The sequence below is a fragment of the Aethalodelphis obliquidens genome, unplaced genomic scaffold (assembly GCF_003676395.1).
Source record: "Aethalodelphis obliquidens isolate GAN/ISIS:26980383/991018 unplaced genomic scaffold, ASM367639v1 scaffold20, whole genome shotgun sequence".
In the NCBI taxonomy this organism is placed as follows: domain Eukaryota; kingdom Metazoa; phylum Chordata; class Mammalia; order Artiodactyla; family Delphinidae; genus Aethalodelphis; species Aethalodelphis obliquidens.
Genome location: NW_020837964.1, coordinates 5,960,781 through 5,982,958, shown reverse-complemented (window position 1 = coordinate 5,982,958; position 22,178 = coordinate 5,960,781). Strand labels below are relative to the sequence as shown.

Genomic DNA, 22,178 nt, shown 5'->3' with positions numbered 1-22,178 from the left:
TTACTACTGTTCCCAATCCCTGGAGATAGCTAGAAGCTTCTAAAAGAACACATCCAGAGAGAGAAAAAAAGAAGTTTCCTCAAATCATGGCCTCAACTTTGGTGCCAGATGCACATTTCTGGAGTAGGCGGCCAGTCAGACTCTCACCTGAGCAGTTAATAAAATCTATTGCCCTTTGATGGATTTTTTTCTGCAAGCTAGAATTGATCTGTTGTCTTTGTGATTTGTGAGATGGCAGGGAAACACCAAACACCATCATGATTTGGGCCACACTGAAAAAAAAAATAAGAAAGAAAAAGAAAAAAAAATCCACCGCCAAGTCTTTCCTGGCGTAGAAAGAGCTGGAACGGCTGGGGTCATTTTATTTGATTTATTGGAAATAAAGTGGATCTTATTAACATTTTAATAAAGAGAATCTTTTGCACTGGGCTGGAAGTGGCCGCCAGTACCCGGTGGAATACCATTCTTTGGGAAAGTGGCATCAGCTGGCGTTGCCCAGCGTGATTTGTGGGGCTGGGCCCCAACAGTCCAAAAAAGCTAACGGGCCGCCTCCTCCGAGGGGCTCGCTCTGCGCGAGGTGCTCGCCCCGTATCTGCCATGCAGAAACGAGGGAGCTTTATGAAGGAATCCGTCTTGTAAAGCCATTGGTCCTGGTCATCAGCCTCTACCCAATGCTTTCGTGATGCTGCCGCTGATCTATTTGGGAAGTTGGCTGGCTGGCGAGGCAGAGCCTCTCCTCAAAGCCTGGCTCCCACGGAAAATATGCTCAGTGCAGCCGCGTGCATGAATGAAAACGCCGCCAGGCGCTTCTAGTTGGGCAAAATGCAGCCGACAACTCCGCTCGTCCTGTGCGTTCTCCTGTCCCAGGTAGGGAAGAGAGGCTGCTGGGCGCACCCTGCGCCCCGTTTCTGCCTTCCGATTGCCAGGCGCGGGCTGGGCGAGGGGGTTTTCGGGGGGTCGGGGGACTCCGGGCGCGGCGGCGAAGACAGCTCGGGGCTCAGAAGGGAGGTCATTCCCAGCCCCTGAGATCCTGGGGGGCAAAGGGGTGGGCCTGGTTTCCCACTCTGGGTTGTGTTTGTATACGTTCGGGAGATGTGGAGAGAGCTCCGAGTCCTTTTTTTTTTTTTGCAAGCAGGGGCGACATTCTCGCCTACATCAAGTGGGGTAACTTTGATTAGCCTCCTCCGGAGGCTCGCGCATCGGAGACTCAGCTGGAAGCGACTCCAAGGAGTCGTGGTTTCCCCCAACCCTGCGCCGATCGGGGAAGCGCAGCTCGGGTCCGGATTGCGGGCTGCCGGGCTGGAGAGGCCGGCCTGGCATCGCCGACTTCCCGGGGCGCCCGGGTCCCCTCGCCCAGCCCGGCGGCGCGCTGGAAGGCGCCTCGGGCCAGCCGAACGCCGCAGCCCGGCTGCCGCTGTCGCTCAAAGGCGCCGGCCGCGCCCGCATCGGGGTCCCTTCCCTCCCTGACCTCGGGCCCGGAAGGGCCTGAGCGCGTCCCCTCGCCCAGGCCCCAGGCCCACCCGCCCCCGGCCCCCGCCCCCGCCCCCGCGCCCCCTTTGTCTGGCCCACTGGAGCTCCGGCCCTGAGCCCTTAATGCCGCTTCTGCTGTGTTCCTGGGCGGACGCAGAGCGCGGAGAAAAGTTCAAGCCTTGCCCACCAGGCTGCAGCTGCCTGTTAACCCTCAGAGCGCTGAGGCGAGAGGGAAGGGCCGGCGACCCTGGAGAGGGGGCGATGGAGACATGGTCCGTAAGCAACCATCTCTGCATCTCGGAGATCTCAGGAAGTTTGTGGGCAGGAAAGCAGTACTCTCAGGAGGCCAGACTGGAGGTGCCAGCCAGCGGCAGGCTCAGCCCTGCTCGGGGGCCTGTTTTCCGAGAGCCCTGTTATCCAGTCCCCCCTGGCCTTCCCGGCAGCCTATGGGACTTGGCATGAGCTAGCAGGCTACAAGTGGGTGGGTGAGATCAAGGCAGGGCCAGGCAGAGAGGAGGGAAGGAGACAGGGAGTGCCTTGGGGTGCTGGAAATGGGTGTTGAGTTCCTGGCCAGGACTCCTGGATGCCAGGGGAAGAGGCACATGTGTGAGTGTGTGAGTGGGGTGAGAGGGAGGGTGAGGCAGCTAGAGTCCCAGGCAGGGGCTGGCTGGGATGCAGAGATGCAATGCAGCCTTCTAAGGGGAGACCACTGATGCATCAATGTTAGGGTTAGACTTTGGAAATGGGTCAGTGTCCCAGGAAGCAGTAACCATGGTAATGACTCAAAGTTGGGTGTGAGGGTGGATGATAGTGCTTGGGGGCAGAGTAGGGTGCCTGGCTGCTGAGCCCCCTCCCAACTCATGCCTTCTTTCTTCCCTGGATACACAGCCCCCATTCATCACTGCCCAGTCATACTCTTCTTCTACTAGGGCTTTGGGCTGATTCTCTTGGGGTCCCTGTAGCTTTAAGTTCTGCCACAAATCCTATGCCTGTCTGTGAGCCAGTTTTCTAGACTTTGTGAACTCTATCCCTGAGGTAGTGTGTGTGTGTGTATGTGTATATATATATCTATTTATCTATATATAGATATATAGATCCCAATTTAGCAGGGTGGTTCAGAGCATGCCTCTGATTCAGACAGATCCTCTCTGCCATATGCTAGTGGTACCACCTGGGCAACTTGCTTAACCTCTCTGAGCTTCCAGATTCTCTGTGGTGAAGTAATTTTATCACCTTCCTAGGATTGCTAGGCAGATTGGATTGCATTCAACAGCATGTCCTAGGTAATGCATTTAGCACAAGGCCTAGCACTCTGGGAGCTCGAGGTGTCTGGGAGCACTTACCACTGCATTACCCAGGACTTTACAGTCCTTTTTCCGTGGGCATGTTTTGATCAGTGTGGATTCCAGGGTTTGGCCGAAGTTTTGTCTTCCTTCGAGCAAATCAGACCACATGACAGCACCCAGCAATTCCTATGCACTAGGGGCTTACATAATGCCTTTTGCAAAGCAATTGGTGTGTCTCCTCTTCCAGGGCCTGACTGACACAGGTGGCTTCTGAAGGCTGTCAGCTCTCTCAGTTTCTTTGGGATGGGGGAGCAGAGGTTTTATGAAGAATTTAATTGCCCGCCCTAAGAGGCTTATTTCTCTCTTAGATTGTAATTCATAATCAGAGCAAATGTCCACATTAGGACAGCAATTGATATCCTGCTAGCAATAGCACCTTGCAGGGAAATCATTTGGGTGCAAATCAGTTAACTGGCAAGAGGTTCAAGCGCAGAGCTCTGTGTGCCATAGCAAAAGGAGGGGAGAGTCTTGGAGCCTTTGAGTCAACGAGCAAAAACAAAACTTTCCTGAGGCAGAGGGAAACAGAGGAAAGGGGAAAAACAATGTAATAAAGCAAATTAGTCACTCGGCCTTAGTGGTGTTCAGGCAAGTCTGTGTGTGTTTTTCTACCACAGTTGTAATACTCCGGGTCTGGCTTTGGAAGCCATCAATCTCTAAGTTGATTGGCTAGGTTGCTGTTTTAGGCATTTTGGAAGGGGGAAGAGGAACTCTAAGCAACAATGGCTGGAAGCTGGCAAAGCTGAGTGGTCACCTCTCTTCTCCCCTGGGGCATTTTGGGTAAGGCCTTTCCAGAAGTGGCCTCTGGAATTTGGCTATGATAAATAATGAATGTGAAACAAATCAGGAGAGGACATGAGCTAGAAATTCCACTGTAAATATGATTCCCCCACCCCTAGCCCAATTAGGGTATCACATCTAGGCAAAAGTTCTAACAACCAATGAGTAATCCCCCAAGAATTAGGATTTTAGGGAGTGGTTCAGGTTTGGAGAGCAGTCACTTGGGAGTGACTAAAAATGTTTCCACGGAATTCTGAGATGTTGATTTAAAATGGGGAGGTTTTTATTGGAGTCAGAATCTTGATTTTCAGGATTTTAAATGAGAATCAGTGTCTTCTAGTGCCCCTGCAACTTCATATATTGTATTTTAAGGGCAGTGTTTATTTGCAGAACCCTTTTGATGGGGAGGAAAGACTGTGAGAATTGCAGAGGGCATCTCTTGCTCTGAGATGGGTTCAATATGTGACAGCCTATAAGATTTCAAAAGCACTGGGGAAACAGAGATATAAGTGGTGAAAGGAATTGCAAAGTGGTAGCGTTCATACGTCTGAACAACTTTTTTAGCAAGTCCCCAAGGAGATTTAATAAACTGTAAGGCTGAATATGTGATCTGGAATCTATGTAATACCACAGTCTATACTAAAAGTCCCAACAGTCATCTTAGCTAATATCTCCTGCTCTGCCTCCGTCCCTTCTTTTCTGTCTTTAGCCCTTGGGCTTTCCATTAAATAAAATCTATGTTTTTTCTAGAAATATCCTCTATGTGTTACAGTGCCATTGCCCAACAAATCAATGTCCACAATAACTGCATTACCTAAAAGTACCAGCATTTGGATGTTTATGTTGAGTCTCAATCTGAAGTTCCCTGTTTAGGTAAAAATACAGCTGGGTTCTTGAAAATATCTTTCTTTCTTTCTTTACCTCCTTCCAAAAAGATAGTTGCTTGGGGAGTCCAGTTAATTTCTATCTGGTGGAAGCTAAGGAAAAGGCCAGACTATGGATTCAATTCACATCTGAATGACAGTAGCCAACAGTATTACATATTTCTCTGTGTGTGTGTGTGTTCATCTCTGTGTGTTTTGATCTTGTTTTAATACCTGTTGAAAATTTTCTCCAGAAGAGGGCTCCATCCACAGCATTACAAAATTCTAAATCTACAGCTCATATTTTAAAGAACTTCAGTGTAGAAACTCCATTCTCCTTATTTTCAGTTATTTTCTACGAGCTCCCCTAAAGAAAAGTCCTGTCATTTTGCACTGAGTATCTTTCCTCCTTTTTTTCCCTATTATAGTTGGCTTCTGTTCTATTTTATTCTTCAACTATGTATCCCCTCTGAGTATTAGAGCAGGGAACATTTCAAAGGTAGACAATGCAGTATGATATGTGAGGAAGTTCTTTCCTGGCATTTGACTTCGGTTGGACCTGGTTTTACTCTTTAGGCAGCCAAACAGCAGACACAGTTCTGCCTGTGAAAGGAGATAATCTTCCCCATTAGGTCACTACCCAGAAAAGCGAATCATTAGCCAGATGCCCTCACCCTGCAACACCAGTTGAAAAGGAGAGGGAAATATCAGTCTGTCATCCAATTACAATAATCAGTTGGATAGAATCAATCGAGTGACCACTGGTTTGGCATCGTTTCCACCTAGCTGTGGGCAAGGTACCCACACGCCTGGGAGAATCTGACCCTCCTGAAGGATGCGGCCAATACAATTCCCCGCAGCTTATCTCCTCTGCAGCCACCTGGGGACCCCAGGCCTGGCTCCCTCTATCTGAACAGACTATATAAATGATGACTGGCTGGACTGTAGGACCCCCTGCACCTTCACCAGATATGAAGTAGTGGCTTTATTCTAGAGTTAGGGTGGAAAGTGATTTCTTTCTCTATTGAGAGAAGCTTCTGAGGGTAGGCTAGGGAGGAGAAGAAATGACATTTCAAGCTTGAAATGCAGTCTGAGCCAAGGCTCATGGAGATGAATGGGTCACCCTTTGGCATAGCAGATTGAACCTCGAGATATCTACTTGGTGGTGCTGAAGCCCATTCATCCCAATTCTGCAACTCTAGATTCCAGGGAGAAGTTGCAAAGTAGAAGCCACAGGCCAAATGTAGCTCATGGATGTCTCTTGTTTGGCCCAAATGTTTTGAAAAGTAGGATATTGTACATTAAAAAACAAAACAAAACAGGTTTCTTGCCTTTCTTAAAATGTCAGAAGGTCAGGCAGCCCTAGAGCCACATTCCTACAAGGCCACTCTTCCCTGGAGCTGAGTCACTACTGCCCCCTTTAGGACATGCCTCTGTAGTTTGCCACAATCCCCTCCACTCTCTGCGGTCCACCCAGCCCATTGTACTCATTTATTTTACCTACTTGTCCTTGTAGGCATTTCCATTGGGAACTTCTGGTTTTGCAAATTTTGAGCCTTGATCAAGTTGATGTAGTCAGTTTTTCAGTGATAGGCTATTTGAAAAGGAAGGGACTAGCCCCTTTTTGATTGCTCTGATTGAACTACATGGATGTGAACTTTGGAAGAACGTGACCAAGGGGACTGCACCTCCTCCCTGAGAACATTATTACCATCAATGCCATTGGGTGACTAGGGCTACCCAGAGCAACACAACACCCAGGTCATTGTTTCATGTGGAACAGTTACACCCAGAGAAGTGACACACTGCAGTTTTGAGTCAGTCTGAGTGCTGGTACCAGAGTGTTGGTACACTTTAAACATTGTTATGCGTCAGCAGCCAAGGGGCTCTGGGACCACTGGATAATATGTAGGCCCTAGTGCACTGTACGAAGTATTACAGCAAGGGCATTCCTGCGCTTGGAGTACAGTGACACCCTGGGCATTGCCATTCCAACAGTGTTGCTCACCCACAGTATGTGTATCATCAGAACGTCACAGCACCTTACTGTCCTTAGTCCTGCAGGGGACTCTGGGAGAACTGAGCTAACACTCAGAGCATTTATAACTTCAGGGTAATGTCAGCTTTGTAACTTTGTTGTGTAGAGCTTTTATACACAGGACGTTGTCACCTCTAGTGCCAACTGCAGTTTGTGTGATGTTTTTGTGACTGTTTTTAGCAGTTAACACCCACCATAGTCTACACGCAGTGCTAATGCTACAATTAATGTCCTCTGGCTCCATAAATACTAGACTAATCCGTCCACTCATCCCATACCAGCAGGTAAGCCTCAGATAACTATTGTTTTCAGTAGCTACAGACCCCAAAGATCAGCGTAAATATAACTACATACAATCACAAAAAAAAGTGGTTGTTTTTCTTCTGTCAGTTGCCAGCAGAAGTCAGATTCCTGAAAATTAGCCTTAGCAATAGGCACGTTTTAACATGTCATGTCTCATTTCAAAGGCCCCAGTGAGTGTCACCCAATCTGCTACAGAAGCACAAAGCCCCTGTGTCTCCCAGCTGAGCGCAGGCTGGGCTGGGGTGGAGGGCAGCAGCTGCTCAGTCGAGAGCATCCCTGCCACATGCCTGGGCAGGACCAGGAAGTGAGCTCAGCCTCTGGAGGAGCCTGGGGACCCTGCAAGGAACGTGGCAGCCTCATTCCTGCCTTATGCGGCCTCTAGGCCAAGTCTCTTTCCTCCAGGGTGGCAGGGAACTGCTTTTCCATGAGCTGCAGGAGATGGTGACTGCAAATGCCTGAAGCTCAAGCTATTGGGATAATCTCCCTGTCAAACAATGTGGGGTCTGCGGGGAGTTGCTGGACCCTGCCAGCAGAACCCATGGCTGACTCAGGCCACACAGGCCCCGCCTTCAACTGCTGTAAGCTGTGGGGCATCCGGGATCATCTAACTCAGGGGTTGCAAACTATGGCCTGTAGGCCAATTCCTGCCTGCAGCCTGTTTTTATAAATAGTTTTATTGGAACATAGCCATGCCCATTCATTTATATAATTGTCTGTGGCTGTGCTTGTGCTATAACAACAGAGTTGATACCATATGGCCCACAAAGACTAAAATATTTACTATTTGGGCCTTTACAGAAAAATTTGCTGACTCCTGCTCTGGCTCAAAATTACAGCCAGAGAGACTGCAGAGAGCCTTGTCAAAGTGCAGAGAGACTAGGGGTTTGTATTAGGAATTGTCCCTTCTATGCCCCAAGCACTCAAGCAACTTGACTTCAGGGAGATTCACCTGGGACCAAATGGATTCAGTAAATTCCTGTTATATCCATGTGGGACCTACTGTGTGCTCAAGGTACAGCTGCTAGTAAGGCTGATTCAGTCTCTGTTCTCTTGGGGCTCAGACCCCAAGAGATTCCCCTGGCAGGAGAGATCAATGTCAATTAATAAATAATTCAAAACAGAGACAATTGCTAGATGGAAGGAAATACAGTTGTGTGAGATCATGTCATTCTATATGTTTTGCTTGTCTGTGCCTTTTCTTTCTCCTCTACTAAAATATAGCTCCGTTACAGCACGTGTTGTTGTCTGATTGAATCAGTTTTGTAGTCCCTGGGTCTAGAACACAGCCTGGCATGTAGTAGGCCCTCAGTAAACATGAATGAATGAATGGATGAATGAATATAAGAAAGGCATCAGATCCAGATGAAGGGTCTGGGAGGCTTCCCTGATAGCCTGCTGCTTGGGTCACAGTCTGGAGGAGCAGTGAGGCCTATGGACAAAGGAACACTAGGGTGTGGTGATGGGGGGAGCATTCCAGGCAGAAGGCCCGGCCTGGGGGAAGCCTGTGTGGGAGGAAACAGCACACAACCCAGCGAGTGGTGTGAGGAGCAGCCGGGGCTGCCAGAGCCGCTGGCACCTTGTCAGCCTCTCAAGGATTTTGGTGTTTGTCCTGGAGCAGTGGGCAGTTATTGAAAACAACACGGGGAGCGTATACTGTGACAAGGCCAGATTTCTATTTTGAAAAGGTAATTTGGCTGCAGTGTAGTTAGTGGATGGAGCTGGATATGAATGGAAGGGAGAAGCCAGTCTAGGCTTGAGATCATAGGAAGAGCAGGGACTCTTGTCGCTCTAGACTAGGGAGTGACAGTGCAGATGAGAGAAGTAGAAACACCCTACTCAGAGCATCCAAGAGACATTTAGGGGAGAATTTGGCAGGGCTGAGTTTGAGATGGCAGGACCAGGGCTAGGGAGGTGTTAAGATGCAAGCTTGAGTTCTGGCTCTTCCAACTGGCAGAAAGCTGAAGCCACTTGCCCAAACAAGGAACCATCATAAACAGGGCCTGAGGGCTATTCCCATGGGGGTGTTAGCCAGGCTGCAGCAATGCTCCTCACGAGAGGCATCCAGGGCCCCAGTTATGCTAATGTCTGCAGACCAATCCATGCTTGCATCTGGGATGGGCACCGTGGGCCTGGCAATACCCTTGACTAGAGTGACTGATGTGTAGCCTTTATAATTAACCAATCTCTGAGGCTTTTCATGCAAAAGATATTTGAGAGAAACATTGCTAAGCCCTTTAATTGTTTCTTGAACATTCAATCAGCAGCACTAGAAATATTTCTTACATGAAGCAAATAATGATCTACTATTTTCAGCAGTCACTTTGCGAATGCTAACAAACCTTCATTTCAGCATCCTAGATATAGCCTCGGTGATGTTTATGTTTCTAGGTATAGTAATCTTCTTCAGCTGGGTGCCAGGCCGTGGTATGCTGCTAAATGTTGAACAACTGCTTTCTCTCTCTAAAAAAAAAAAGCAGCACAGGTATGTTATCCTCAGAAGGTGAGGGATGTACAGTTGTCCACTTGCTAAGTATTTACTGAAGCATTTGGGGAGTTCATAGGTAAACAAGATGGACATGGACATGGAAACTGTTCTCATGGTCTTGTGGTCTACTGAGGGCAGCCAGTAAGGAACAAGAAAGTAAATAGCTGAAATATACACATTTGGTAATTATTACAATAGGAAACAATAGGGGCTAAGATAGTATTGAAGGGGTGAGGCTGCTGTGCTCTCTCTCCTTTCCTTCCATCTTTCCTCCTACCCTCCCTCTGTTCCTCCCATATTTTCTTCTTCCCACAATTCTTGATACCTAGCAAGTGCCAAGCATTCTGCTAATTTGGGGATCCGGAGATGAGTACAGCACAGTCCTGGTCCTCAATAGGGGAAGTGCTGGAGGTGAATCAGGGCCTCTGGTCTCCTGGGACCCAGAGGAGCTAGGGTCTTAGGTTATGAGGATCAAGGAGACTTCTGAGACTTTGAGAAGTGAATTTGAATTCTGACCCAGCCTTCTGCATGCTGTGTGACCTCTGATAAGTTACCTTTTTCCCCTCTTCTTCTGTTTCCTCCTGTGTCTAAACAAAAGGAGAGGCTACACCTCTCTACACCTGCCTAGCAGGTGAGTATTCAATAAGTGTATGCTTATGGCTTCATCACGTGATTGCCAATGCTAGGAGCTTAAAGAATACTGGTTACATTAACTTTTATACTCCATGCTGCAAAGCAGTTTATGGCTTGAAGGAACCATGGGGCCCTGGACTTGCGCATCTGACTAACTTAGAAGGGAAAAATACTTGTGTCCTTAAAATTGTACGGACATTAAAAAATAAAGTTTGCTCCCCAGAGAAGGATTTGCCAATTCTCATATTGGTAGCTCCCTAGTGCTCATTCTTCTGGAGATTTTATGCTTCATAAAATATTTTGATCTGTTGGGATCGTATCTTCTAGATGTATCTTCCCAGCAGCTGTTCCCAGGAGGCTTTATCAGGGCAGTATGTACGTGGGTATGCTTGCCAACACCATGAGCACTTATGATTATTATTATTATTTAAAATAAATCAAAATTACTGTAGTAAACTTATTGTATAATTTACTGCTAAGTGCCAGTTGCATATATTATCTCAAGTTCTCATTGCAACCCTCAGGGACAACTATTCTTTTTTTTTTTTAACATCTTTATTGGAGTATAATTGCTTTACAATGGTGTGTTAGTTTCTGCTTTATAACAAAGTGAATCAGTTATACATATACGTATGTTCCCATATCTCTTCCCTCTTGCGTCTCCCTCCCTCCCACCCTCCCTATCCCAGCCCTCTAGGTGGTCACAAAGCACTGAGCTGATCTCCCTGTGCTATGCGGCTGCTTCCCACTAGCTATCTATTTTACGTTTGGTAGTGTATATATGAGGGACAACTATTCTTGTCTCCATTTTTATCTATGATGAAAAGAAGTTCAGAGCGGTTGAGTCATCTGCCTAAGGCTACACAGCCACTAAGAACTGGGATCAGGGTTTGAACCCATGCATTTCTGATTTCTGGGCATGTGAGTTTTCCTCCATATTTCCCTGGTATATAAAAAATTGCTTCCTTGTCCCCTCAAATGATGTAAGAATTCTCTTCCTTGACTATTTTGTTCTCTGGCTCTCTTGGAGTCAAAATAGCTGCCTGCAATGACCTCATTTTTGAATTCCTGGTCTCTAAAAGTAGGCGTGGGACCTAGACCTCCTCTCTGGGTTACTGGTCACAACCTTCAGAACTGGGTTAGCTCAGGGTTATTTTGTATTCTTTATTGCTGAGTCCTTGTGTTTGACCAGGGACAAACAAGCTACCCACACCACATGGTCCCCCCAGCAAGAACAGTCATCCCAATGAGAACAGCCACACAGAGGCCAGGACCCAGCTTGGCTGTGGCTCCTCTGCAGCTTCCAACATGCAGGTAAATTCTCTGGCAGTTTCCTGCCTGCTGCTGAGCCCTGAAGCTGGATGGCATCCCTCCCTGGGAATGCCAAGGAACTCCATCGTCCAAGCCAGTGTCTCCTGAGTGCCACTGTCTACAATACTGTTTTCCCCAATCTATAGGAAAATGAGAAATACACAGCCTGTATCTATATCCAGACACTCAGATCTACAGTGAGTTGCAATTGGACTGAATCTACCCTGAAGTTTAGCTGTGTTTTACTAGATGAGGTTTCTTTTTTTCCTTTTAATTCAATTTAAGGACCTTTAGTCAGGGTAGCCACTAATTCAGTGAACATTTGTTGCATGCCTGTTATGTGCCTGGCACCGTTTCATGTCCTGGAGGTAGAGCAGGGAGCATTCACAGAGCCCCTCTGCTGGCAGATACACACACTCCCCCTTTGCCCCAGTCCTCACCACCCACACAGTGACCTTGCCTTTCTGCCTCTCTCAGGATGTATCTGTGCCTCAATCTATTCACTCCACATTTGATTAAGTCATTCATTTCACAAATATTTACCGACCAATGACCATATCTCAAGGAGGGTGCTTGACACTGGGTGAGCAGCAGTGATTAAGAAAGACAAAATTGCCTGCCCTCATGGAGTCTATGTTCTCATAAGGGAGAAAGAGAGTAAACAACAAAAATAAGTAAATATGATAATTTTGGAAAATGATAGTGCTCTGAAAAAAATTTTAAATGGGATAGGCAGTTGTTCTGAGCTTATCCACTACTCTCTTTGGGGATGGAATGTTCATTGTTCTGATGCAATGACCGTTCTACTTTTTAGGGTTAAAATGTCCTAGAATTTGTGAAATGAAGTTGGTTAATACATAGAGGACATTTTTGTCCTTAGTGTTAAAGTGTTATTGGCAAACCTTTGTCCATTCTCTATTTTTTGTTTTTCTTAAAATTTTGCTTTTGGGAATCCAAAACTATGGCAACCAATGACTTAAACCACAGGTAGGTAATCTTTTTCTGTAAAGGGCTATCGAGTAAATATATGGTCTCTGTTGCAACTACTCAATGCTATCAATGTAGCATAAAAGTAACAACAGACAATATGTAAACAAATGGGCAGGGCTGTGTTCCAATAAAACTTTATTTACAAAAATAGGCAGAGCTGGATTTGGCCCTCAGGCTGTAGTTTGCTGATCCCTCATCTAAACCATTAGCCACCTCACTAGTTGGTCAAGTTGGAATAGGGCAGAGGCCAGGGATAGAGACCAGAACTTTTTCTTTGTTCTCTTGTCTTCATGACAACTGTGGTACTTCTTTTTTTTTTTTGGCGGTATGTGGGCCTCTCACTGTTGCGGCCTCTCCCGTTGCGGAGCACAGGCTCCGGACGCGCAGGCTCAGCGGCCATGGCTCACGGGCCCAGCCGCTCCGCGGCATGTGGGATCTTCCCGGACCGGGGCACGAACCCATGTCCCCTGCATTGGCAGGCGGACTCTCAACCACTGCGCCACCAGGGAAGCCCTGTGGTACTTCTTTAGGACCACATATCACTGGGATTCTACGTTAACTTAGATCCAGGTAAAGATGCTGGTAGTCAACTATGGAATGTAATTCTTAGGCCAGCTCTAAAAGATATAATAATTTAGCTTTTATATTAATTATCTGGACTACAATTCTTAAGGCTTTCTCACCACCCAAAGGTATATTGGTGCTAAACCCTGTATCTTGGATTGAGTTCTCCCCAACGGTGATGGAGGCACAGGCTTGTACGCAGGGAGCTGATGTGAGAGATGATTCCAGTTCACAGACATGAGGACTGTAAAACAAGAGAGAAGGAAAGCCAATAAAAAGTGTATCTTTGAGCTGGTTATTGTCATGGGCAACGGAAGCTCACTGCTGCTGGGGGCCCTTGGAAGAACTGTGTAAAACTCGCTTCAGAATGGTCCCTCTGCAGGATAGGAGGCTGGAGTATACATCTACCTATGCCCATCTTCCATTGGTCAAGGGTGGCCTGTGGTGCCAGTGATTCCCTGCTGAGCCTTTGTGACCCTGGCGGCAACCATGGTTTTAGAAAAGTTCTGAGCAGAAAAATGAAGAGGCATGACAGGTGCTTGGATGGGCAGTGTACGCCCTGAGTAGAACATGAGTATATAAGGGATTCCAGTTGCCACCATTATGTGTTACTGGAAACTTCCTCAGTAGAGTTAATGATAAAGGAAACAGTTGTGGTGGTTGTTTTTATAAACCCTCCAAATTCAGTTTAGCACCCACCTGCAAATATGCTCTTTCCCACTAGATGGTACCAGTATGCCAAAGCCCTGGAATGCTACCTTAGGGCCTCATTTTTGAGGAATACTTTCCCTCTACTTTTGAACAATTTAGGAATAAACGAGTTGAGATTGGAGGAACAGACTATGGGTGTTTTGGGAACAGAAGATGGAAGAAAAGTGGAGGTTGTCTAAATAATTACCCTCATTCATTCGTTCGTCAACACATCTTACTGACAACCTTCTAAGTGCTCACTCTCTTCTTGGCACTGGGAATACAGAAGTGAACAGTGTACACAAAGTCCCTGCCACAGTGAGCTTCCATACCGGTTGTATGAATGAATGGGCAGATACGATGTCTATCAGGTGGTGCTGTGTGCTCTAGAGAATGACAAAGCAGGCAAAGGGACGGATGGGGGCAGGGAAGAGCACAGCCCTTCTCATATCTTCCTGTCCTCTCTGCTGGTAGGGTGAGAGGTTATTTCCATCTATTTCCTAAACCCAGTTCTGCCACTCACCAACCTCTTATGAGTATGTTTATGTGGTTCATTTTCAAAATGAGACTGTGAACTTGTGGAGGGCAGAAGCGGTGCTTCGCAAACGGGCGTTGACCAGCTGGAACCTACTTCAGCCTAACGCCCAACTCCACCAACTGCTTGTCGGCTGATTTCATTTATCTGGAATCATTGTGAATTATTGTTGTCGACACATAATAGAGTCACGTTTTACTCAAGGGTTAGATTATAAAGTCAAGGTTTCAGGCAAACATAGAGTTGTCATTAACCTTGAGATCTCTAAGTTGCTCATTAAATTGCAGTGTGTTTGGTTCTGTGTATGCAACCTTGTACTGTAATCAATATGTAACAATGTATAATGCATGCAGTGATGTACAGTGCATAATAAAGAATATATGCAAGATATAATTTTGTAGCATTTAATTGCAGTATTTAAATTGTTCTTTTTCCTTCTATTTTTGGTGGAAGAGCTAGATTTCCATTAGTTGAATGTGTATATGATAAGACTTTGTGTTCATTTAAACTGGTTTCCTAATCATGTAATCCCCACCAGTCTGTGCATGGGGGAGGGCAAGAGCTATGTTCTTTGTGCTCTATTCATCTTTGGGTTCCCACCACCAGTCGCATGCTTTGGGGCAGAGGAACAGCAGACTAGTAATATTAGTAGTAGTGGCCGTAATGGAGGCTGACATCTTAATGCTTACTATGAGCTGGGCCCTGTGTGAGTATTTTAGTTATATTAGTTAGTATATTCAATCCTCCTAATGACTCTGCAGTGTATCTAGTATGATTTTAATTCCATTTTACAGATGGAGAAATTCCAGGAGAACTTGATAAAGGTCACGCAGTGTTTTAGCTCTGGGGCTGAGATTCAAACTTGGGCAGTCCCAGACACAAAAGGCCACATGTTGTATGACTCCATGAAATGGAGAGAACTGCCCAGAATAGGTAGATCCATATAGACTAGAAGTAGATTAGTGGTTGCCTAGGGCTGGCTGGGGGAAGTGACTGTTAATGGGTATGGGGTTTCTTTTGGGGGTGATGGAAATGTTCTGGAACTAGATAGTGGTGATGGTTGCACAACTCTGTGAGTGTACTAAAGACCACAGAATTGCATATTTTAACAGGGTAAACTTTATAGTATGTGTATTATGTCTCAATAAAGCTGTCGTTAAGCGGGAAAACAAGCAGACCTCGGGCAGTCCAACCTCTGGGTTCCTGCAAGTGCCGCCCCTGAGCACACACAACCTATCCCACAGGCACTCACCACTTGCTAATGGCATCCTGCTTATTTTACTTATGCTAACTTGACTATTCCTTAAAAGAGCCCTATTGTCTGCCCCATTTCAGAGATCAGAAAACTGAGGCAGAAGGATACTGAGAAACTTGGGGCTGGCAAGCGACCCAGGGGGCCCAAATCATCCTTTGACTGCTACACTGGTTTTCACACGTTTTACTAATTGAAAGCAATAGTGATTCAGGGTTGCAGGTAGCTTTAGCCCATTAGAAATAAAGCAATGGTTCCTTGCTTTTGTTTTGCTGATTTCCAAAGTAGATTAAGATCCATCTTTGTCTCATTGGTTAGTATGCCCATCTGGCCCACTTGTCTCTGGTGTAGGGTCCTGAGAGTAAGACCCAGAAACTATAGGAGAAGGAGGTGTGTTAGAGTGGCTGACTTTAAAAAGTAATAAGCGTACGTGGCTCAGGAAGAGAGAGGGAGAGAAGAGAGGGAGGAGAAAAGAGGGAAAAGTGGGAGAGAGGGAGAGGGAGAGAGGTAGGGAGAGGAGAGAAAGTGGGAGAAGGAGTGAAAGAGGGTGAGAGAAAGAACTGAACTGACATGCTGTCGTACTCCAGTTGATACCCAGTTGCTGAAAGGATTTACCCAAATTAACAATGTTTGGCACCCCTTGGCTGGTTCAGTTAAAGATTTCCAGCGCTGGTAAAGAGAAGGCAATCTGAGGTCTAAGGTTCTCATCATAGTCTAAATCAACGACCTGCTCTCCATCCCAAGCACACTCCCCCATCAGCACCTGCCACCTATCCAAGACCTTCTTTGATTCCCAGGCTCCCTAAACATGTATGTTACTCCTCTCTGCCCTTAACCTTGGGTTGCTGATTTGTAATTCTGTTTCATGTTTAATATTCAGAGTGACAAAGCCCTTAGTCATGCACAGTTCAACAGGAGAGGGCAGCAGGGCTCGCCCCCGACCAGCCCAGGATGCCTGTTTGTGGTCCTGGGAAGCGAGGATTTATAAAGGCACAGCTAAGAGACTGTAAATACCTTCCTGGGTCTCCAGTCTAGAGGAAAAGCCACAGTTTGGACTGGAATAGGAGCTGGGGATTGAAAGGGCTTTGGCTGAGACCTGGTCACCCACACGGCCGGCTCCCAGGTGACAGGGATTCTGCTGGGCTCCCTGTGATTCTTAAAGCCTTCCCCGGTGACAAGAGGGGATCATACAAAGCCACATGAGTGTCTGATTCAGCCCTCCCTCATCATTTCTCCAGTGCACTGTTTTGCAAAGTGTATTGCGAAGAGGTACTTGTTCCATGGGTGGTTAATAAGGGTTCTGGAAAACGTAGGTTTGCAGGTGCTAATATCTTGGGAAACTCTGAAGTTGCCCAGGGAAGTGAACCAGATTGTGTTTTGTTTTTCATGACTGAACATCCTTGAGACTTTAACATGCATTTGAGTTTCAAAGAGATGCTCCCCAAGGCTGCATTACCAACGCTCTCCCCAAACTCCCAGGGGTAAGGTATTCCTACATAGAGGACGTCATGAGATAGGGATTCACAGGACTTGGGTGGGAAAACAAGCTGTGTGGACTCTGGGGTCACAGAACTTGGGGCTTGACCTATAGGACCAGCAGTGTCAGCAACACCTGGGAGCTTTCAGAAATGCAAATTCTCTACCCAGGACCTACTGAGTCAGAGCTTCTGGGGCTGGACCTAGCAATCTGTGTCTTCACATGCCTGCCCTCCAGGGGATTTCAATGCTCTCTGAGATTTGCAAAGCTGCTGGTCCAGTGGGTTAGTGGGGAGAGAACTACCTGGTGTTCTTCTGGGTGAAGGAGGGAGACACAAAGCCAGGCCAGGAAAGTGGCTCCCCCAAAGAAAGCAGAGATTACAAAATGAAGATCACCAAGACACAGCAGTAGGAGCTAAAAGCTCTGCTTGGTCCCATTATGGCCCTGGGTATCTACTTCCGTGAGGCCCTGAGCTGTGTTTGCAGGATGCCTTTGGGTCTATCCACACAGGCAGACCAGAAGAGTAGGGTGAGGACAGAGAGACAGTCTGTGTAGGAGAGGCAAAACCTTACCTCTACCCATGTTAGGTTTTTAGCTGGGGCTCTTTAAGAAAAAGACAGATTAACAAGAGAAAAAACAACAATTTGTTAACACATATAACTCATGTATACAGAGGAGATACCCAGGGGAAAATGAGTAACTGTCAGAGGTGGCTTAGAACTCCAGTTTAAATACTGTCTTAAACTAAAGAGAAAGAACGGTATGTGGGAGGCTAGTTATGGGGAGGTACCCAGGAAAAGCAGGGTAAACAAGAGTAAGATAGGTTATGCAGATTTAAGTCTGCCTTCTCCATTGATAAGGATCCAAAGATGTCTCCGGTGATTAACTTCTGTCCTTCGAGGTAGAGAGGGGAAGAAGGACTCCTTTGTAAAGTTGCGTCCTGCTTTAAGGCAAATAGCTGGACGGCAGTAAGCTTTTCTTGTAGCCACTTCTTCTCAGTTGCCTTTAGCTCAAAATAATCCGTATGCCAAACTGGTATATTTTGGGGTCGTATATTCTGCTACCCTTCATTTGATCTGGCAGACACCTCCTTTGATTTTATATGTATGTGTCTAATGTGTGTATGTGTATCTATATGTATACATATATATGTATATATATCTACACACAGACATATATAACACAATACATAATATATATATATAATGTATATACAGATGTATATATATTCATAGCACATATACACAGAATGTATATATGCATATATAACATAAGTATACATATACACATGTACACACATGTACATGATGTATATATATCTCCACATAAATACATATAAATTTAAATATATTACATAAATATATATATTACACCTATTAAACACTAGTTGCTATTGGTACCTACTAAATTCTAGGCCCTCTAAGGTGAACCAGACAGACACAGATGCTGCAGATGCTAATCTTGAGGAGATTCGAGACATGAGGGAAGAATAATAAAAAGACAATGACACTTGTGGGTCTATGAGAAGAGCTCAAGGCCAGCTAGGTCTACAGCCATTGGGTTTTGAAACCCACCCAGAATAATTCTTTGTGTGCCCTTGTGAATCTTTGCTGATGCTTCTGATACCTGCCCATGATTCTTACTTGAGAAGTTCAGTCTACACCAGTGGTTCTCAGCCAGGGGCAGTTGTGCCCACCAAAGAACACGTGGTGATGTCTGGAGACATGTTTGGTTGTTACAACTGGTGGAGAGGATACTATTGGCATCTAGTGGATAGAAGGCAGGGATGTTGTTCAGTATTCTGCAGTGCACAGGACAGCCTTCTACCGTAAAGAATTACTCTGACACAACTGTCAGTAGCGTGAGGTGAGAAAACCTGGTTTAAATGCAGAGCTTTGTACTCCCCCAGCACACACAGGAATTTTTATCTCTATCCCATCTCATTATTACTAGAAAGTCAGAATCGAAACTTGGGTCTGTGAAAAAATAACTGGAAGCAAGCCCCAAACGTGTATAATTTTTCAAAAGGTAAAACCATGACTTTCAGGTAAATATGACCATTAATTCATTAGTTTATGAGGAAACCAGTCAGATCTGATGATAGTTTCAAAGGGTGTTTAATAAGCTAGGGTATTTATGAGCAATTTAACAAAGAAATATTAGGAAGAGATGTTCGGTTAGAAAAAGAACTAGTTAATGTGCCACATGCCTAAACTGTTGGGATTATCTGTTATGTTAGACAGAAATTATTTGCATCTCCACTTGGACAAAATCGACAAGTAACTGGCGACTTCTCTAAGTCTAGAGGCCTCAATCAAGAGCAAGCAGTGAGATGAGCTAAGAACGTGCTCCTAGACATCTTCCCATGGCCTTTGTCCCTGAATGATATTCAAAGGGTTGCCATCAATCATTTTGGTCTAGTTTACAAGCTTTGGATAATTTTTTTCTGATGCCTCAAGCACATGACATTTAATTTACTCATAAAGAAATGGTCTGTGAAACATGGGGCAAAGAAATGGAAGTTGGTTGAGGGCTAGAAAGTGGTGGGAGGAAAGGTTATAGAAGGTCAAAGTGACAGTATTGCGTAGATGCCATCCATTACCTGCCTTTGATGAAGGATGCTCTGTGCTAGATGCTTTTTTTCAACCCTCTTAGGTAGGTCTTACTATCGTCCCCATCTACAGATGAGGAAAGCGAGTCAGAGGGAGAGTCAGGAGTGTCAGTAGTGGACATGGACAGAGTAAGAAGAAAATGGTACGTGATCCAGACCATAGCAGGAGAAATAGAGTTTAGCCAGAGAAGGAAGGGAGGGTGTTATGAGCTGGAGGGAAGCCTAGTCCCAATTTGAGGTAGAAATACTCATAGCATGTTCAGAGGGCAGTGAGGAGGCTATTCTGGGTGACAGTGAATATGTGAAATTAGATCAGTGCTACAGGAATGACAGCTATTAGTAGGACCAGTGTTATTTTAGCCAAAGAATCCTACTGTCATTATAGGGCAGTGCCTGGCAGTACACTATGTGGGTTAAGAGCTCAGGCCCTGGGGGAAGGTGGAATTACAGTTTGAATCCCAGCTCTGTCACTGCAGGGCTGTGTGGCCATGGACAAGTTGCTTAACCTCTCTGTGCCTCAATTGCCAGATCTGTGAAATGAGGGCAGTGATATCTACCTGATATGACTGGGATGGGAATTTAAGACAAACCTGTAAAATCTTGGTCTAACAAGCAGTGAGACTTTGGAAAATGGAAGTTGGTTCTTTGAGGAGATGAATGGATAGGATTTAGCATAGTTGTTAGTCATTTGCCTGTAAGTGTCACAGTCTCAGGCTGAGTTCCCTCAAAAGCAGATTCAGGGGCTTCCCTGGTGGTGCAGTGGTTAAGAATCCCCCTGCCAATTCAGGGGACACAGGTTCCATCCCTGGTCCGGGAAGATCCCACATGCCGCGGAGCAGCTAAGCCTGTGCGCCGCAACTACTGAGCCTGCACTCTAGAGCCTGTGAGCACAACTACTGAGCCCGCGTGCCGCAACTACGGAAGCCCGTGCGCCTAGAGCCCGTGCTCCACAACGAGGGAAGCCATGGCAATGAGAAGCCCACGCACCGCAATGAAGAGTAGCCTCCACTCACCGCAACTAGAGAAAAGCCCACACGTAGCAACGAAGACCCAATGCAGCCCAAAATAAGTAAGTTTTTTTTAAAAAGCAGAGCTTCCCTGGTGGCGCAGTGGTTGAGAGTGCGCCTGCCGATGCAGGGGACACGGGTTCGTGCCCCGGTCCGGGAAGATCCCACATGCCGCGGAGCGGCTGGGCCCGTGAGCCATGGCCGCTGAGCCTGCGCGTCCGGAGCCTGTGCTCCGCAACGGGAGAGGCCACAACAGTGAGAGGCCCGCGTACCGCAAAAAAAAACAAAAAACAAAAGCAGATTCTGAGAGGAGAATGTGAGTGCAGTTAATTTCATTTGGAAGGTGAGCCAGGGAAAATTCTAGCGGGGTGGGGAAACAAAGCAAGGAAGGGAGGGCTGCCACATAAAGGGTCTTTTATTCAGCCAGTTGCTACTGCAGGTACCTGGGGACCTTTGGGAGCCAGTGTGGAATACCTCAGTTATCCCACCTGAGGGGCATGGGAGCTCCAGACTTTATGCCACAAATTTGGGTGGACATTGTTTTGGAACTGCCCCAGGTGCCATTGATTTTGAGCACTCTCAGACTGCTGAGTATGAACTCTGGTCCCAGAGAAAGCCCTTGATAAAGAGGTGTAGATTCTTGCAGTGGAAGTTGGGTCCACTAACGAAAGGCCAGAAGGGGATATGGGCTTGGCAGTGGGAAGCCATCAGCATCTGCAGTAGTCAGTATCACAAGGCCTAAAAGCAGTAAAGCCGTTTGGGCCAGTAATCTACATCTGAGAAGTTAAAGAAACAGAGCTAAATACGGAAAAAGATGTACGGAAATATTTCTCTGCATTATATGTGATAGCACAAATTGCAAATAGTAACAATAGCCAACATTTATTGAGTGTTTGCCATGTGCTTGGCTCTCCTAAGTGCTTGACAAATAAGCTAAATTTCTAGCAGATGGAAACTCGTTAAATGACTCAATGGGCATTAAAGAGGAAGGTTATGAAGACAATGATGACCTGAAAAAATCATGTAAGCGAGAAATGAATACTGAATAGGAGAATATGTGTGGAGTAGGATTCTTACTAAGCAAAAAAAGTCTCTGTGTATGAAAAAGGGGGGATGGAGTCTGAAAGGATGTTTTTCAAAATGCTAACTGCAGTTTTGTTCATGTGATGGGTTTCTGAGTGATTTTTTTCTCCTCTAGTTTACAAATCTCCGTTGATATGTATATATTACATTTATAATGAAAAATATAATAAACTTGAAAAGTGAAAGAAGAGAAAATGGAAGAAAAATAAGTCGTGGAGATTCAGTGGTGGTTTTGAAGAAGGGAATAACATAATGGAAAATAATATTTCAGAGAAATTAACCTGGGAGTGGTGTGAAAGATGGATTGGGTCCAGAAAAGCCCAAGGCAAGAAATCCAGCTTGTGAGCTAATAAAGGTCAAAAGAAGTGTGGAAAAGAAAGGACTGGTTTTAGAGGCTTGGTGGTGAATGGGCTGATGGGGAAGAAAGAAAAAAAAAAAAGCCAGAAATGATCTCAAGACTTTAAGGTTGATTGAGTGAGAGAAAATTAGCAATGAGACAATAAATATGTGTTGAGCACCTCTTTGAGCCAGGTTTCCTTGCATCTGCTGTCTCAGTTAAACCTAACAACAGTCCTATAAGTTATGTTCTTAATGTTTCTGTTTTATAAGTGAGGTAATAGAAGATCAGAGAAGTAAAATGACTTGTCCAAGTTTACGGTGAATCTGAGCTCAGATAATTGTTAAATGAACCGGTTAGATGGATGGATGGATGGATGGATGGATGGATGGATGGATGGATGGAT

The 22,178-nt window shown here is 45.9% G+C and overlaps 1 protein-coding gene across 1 annotated transcript in view; it reads left to right on the top strand.

Annotated features, from left to right (window-relative positions):
- Positions 1–527: 527 nt before the first annotated feature.
- Positions 528–22,178, top strand: part of CDH13 (cadherin 13) — a 1,012,715-nt gene continuing 991,064 nt past the window's right edge. The window contains exon 1 of the mRNA XM_027119160.1: positions 528–867. Within this exon, the coding sequence (XP_026974961.1) occupies positions 823–867 (45 nt within the window). The 5' untranslated portion in view covers positions 528–822. The remainder of the gene's footprint in view (positions 868–22,178) is intronic.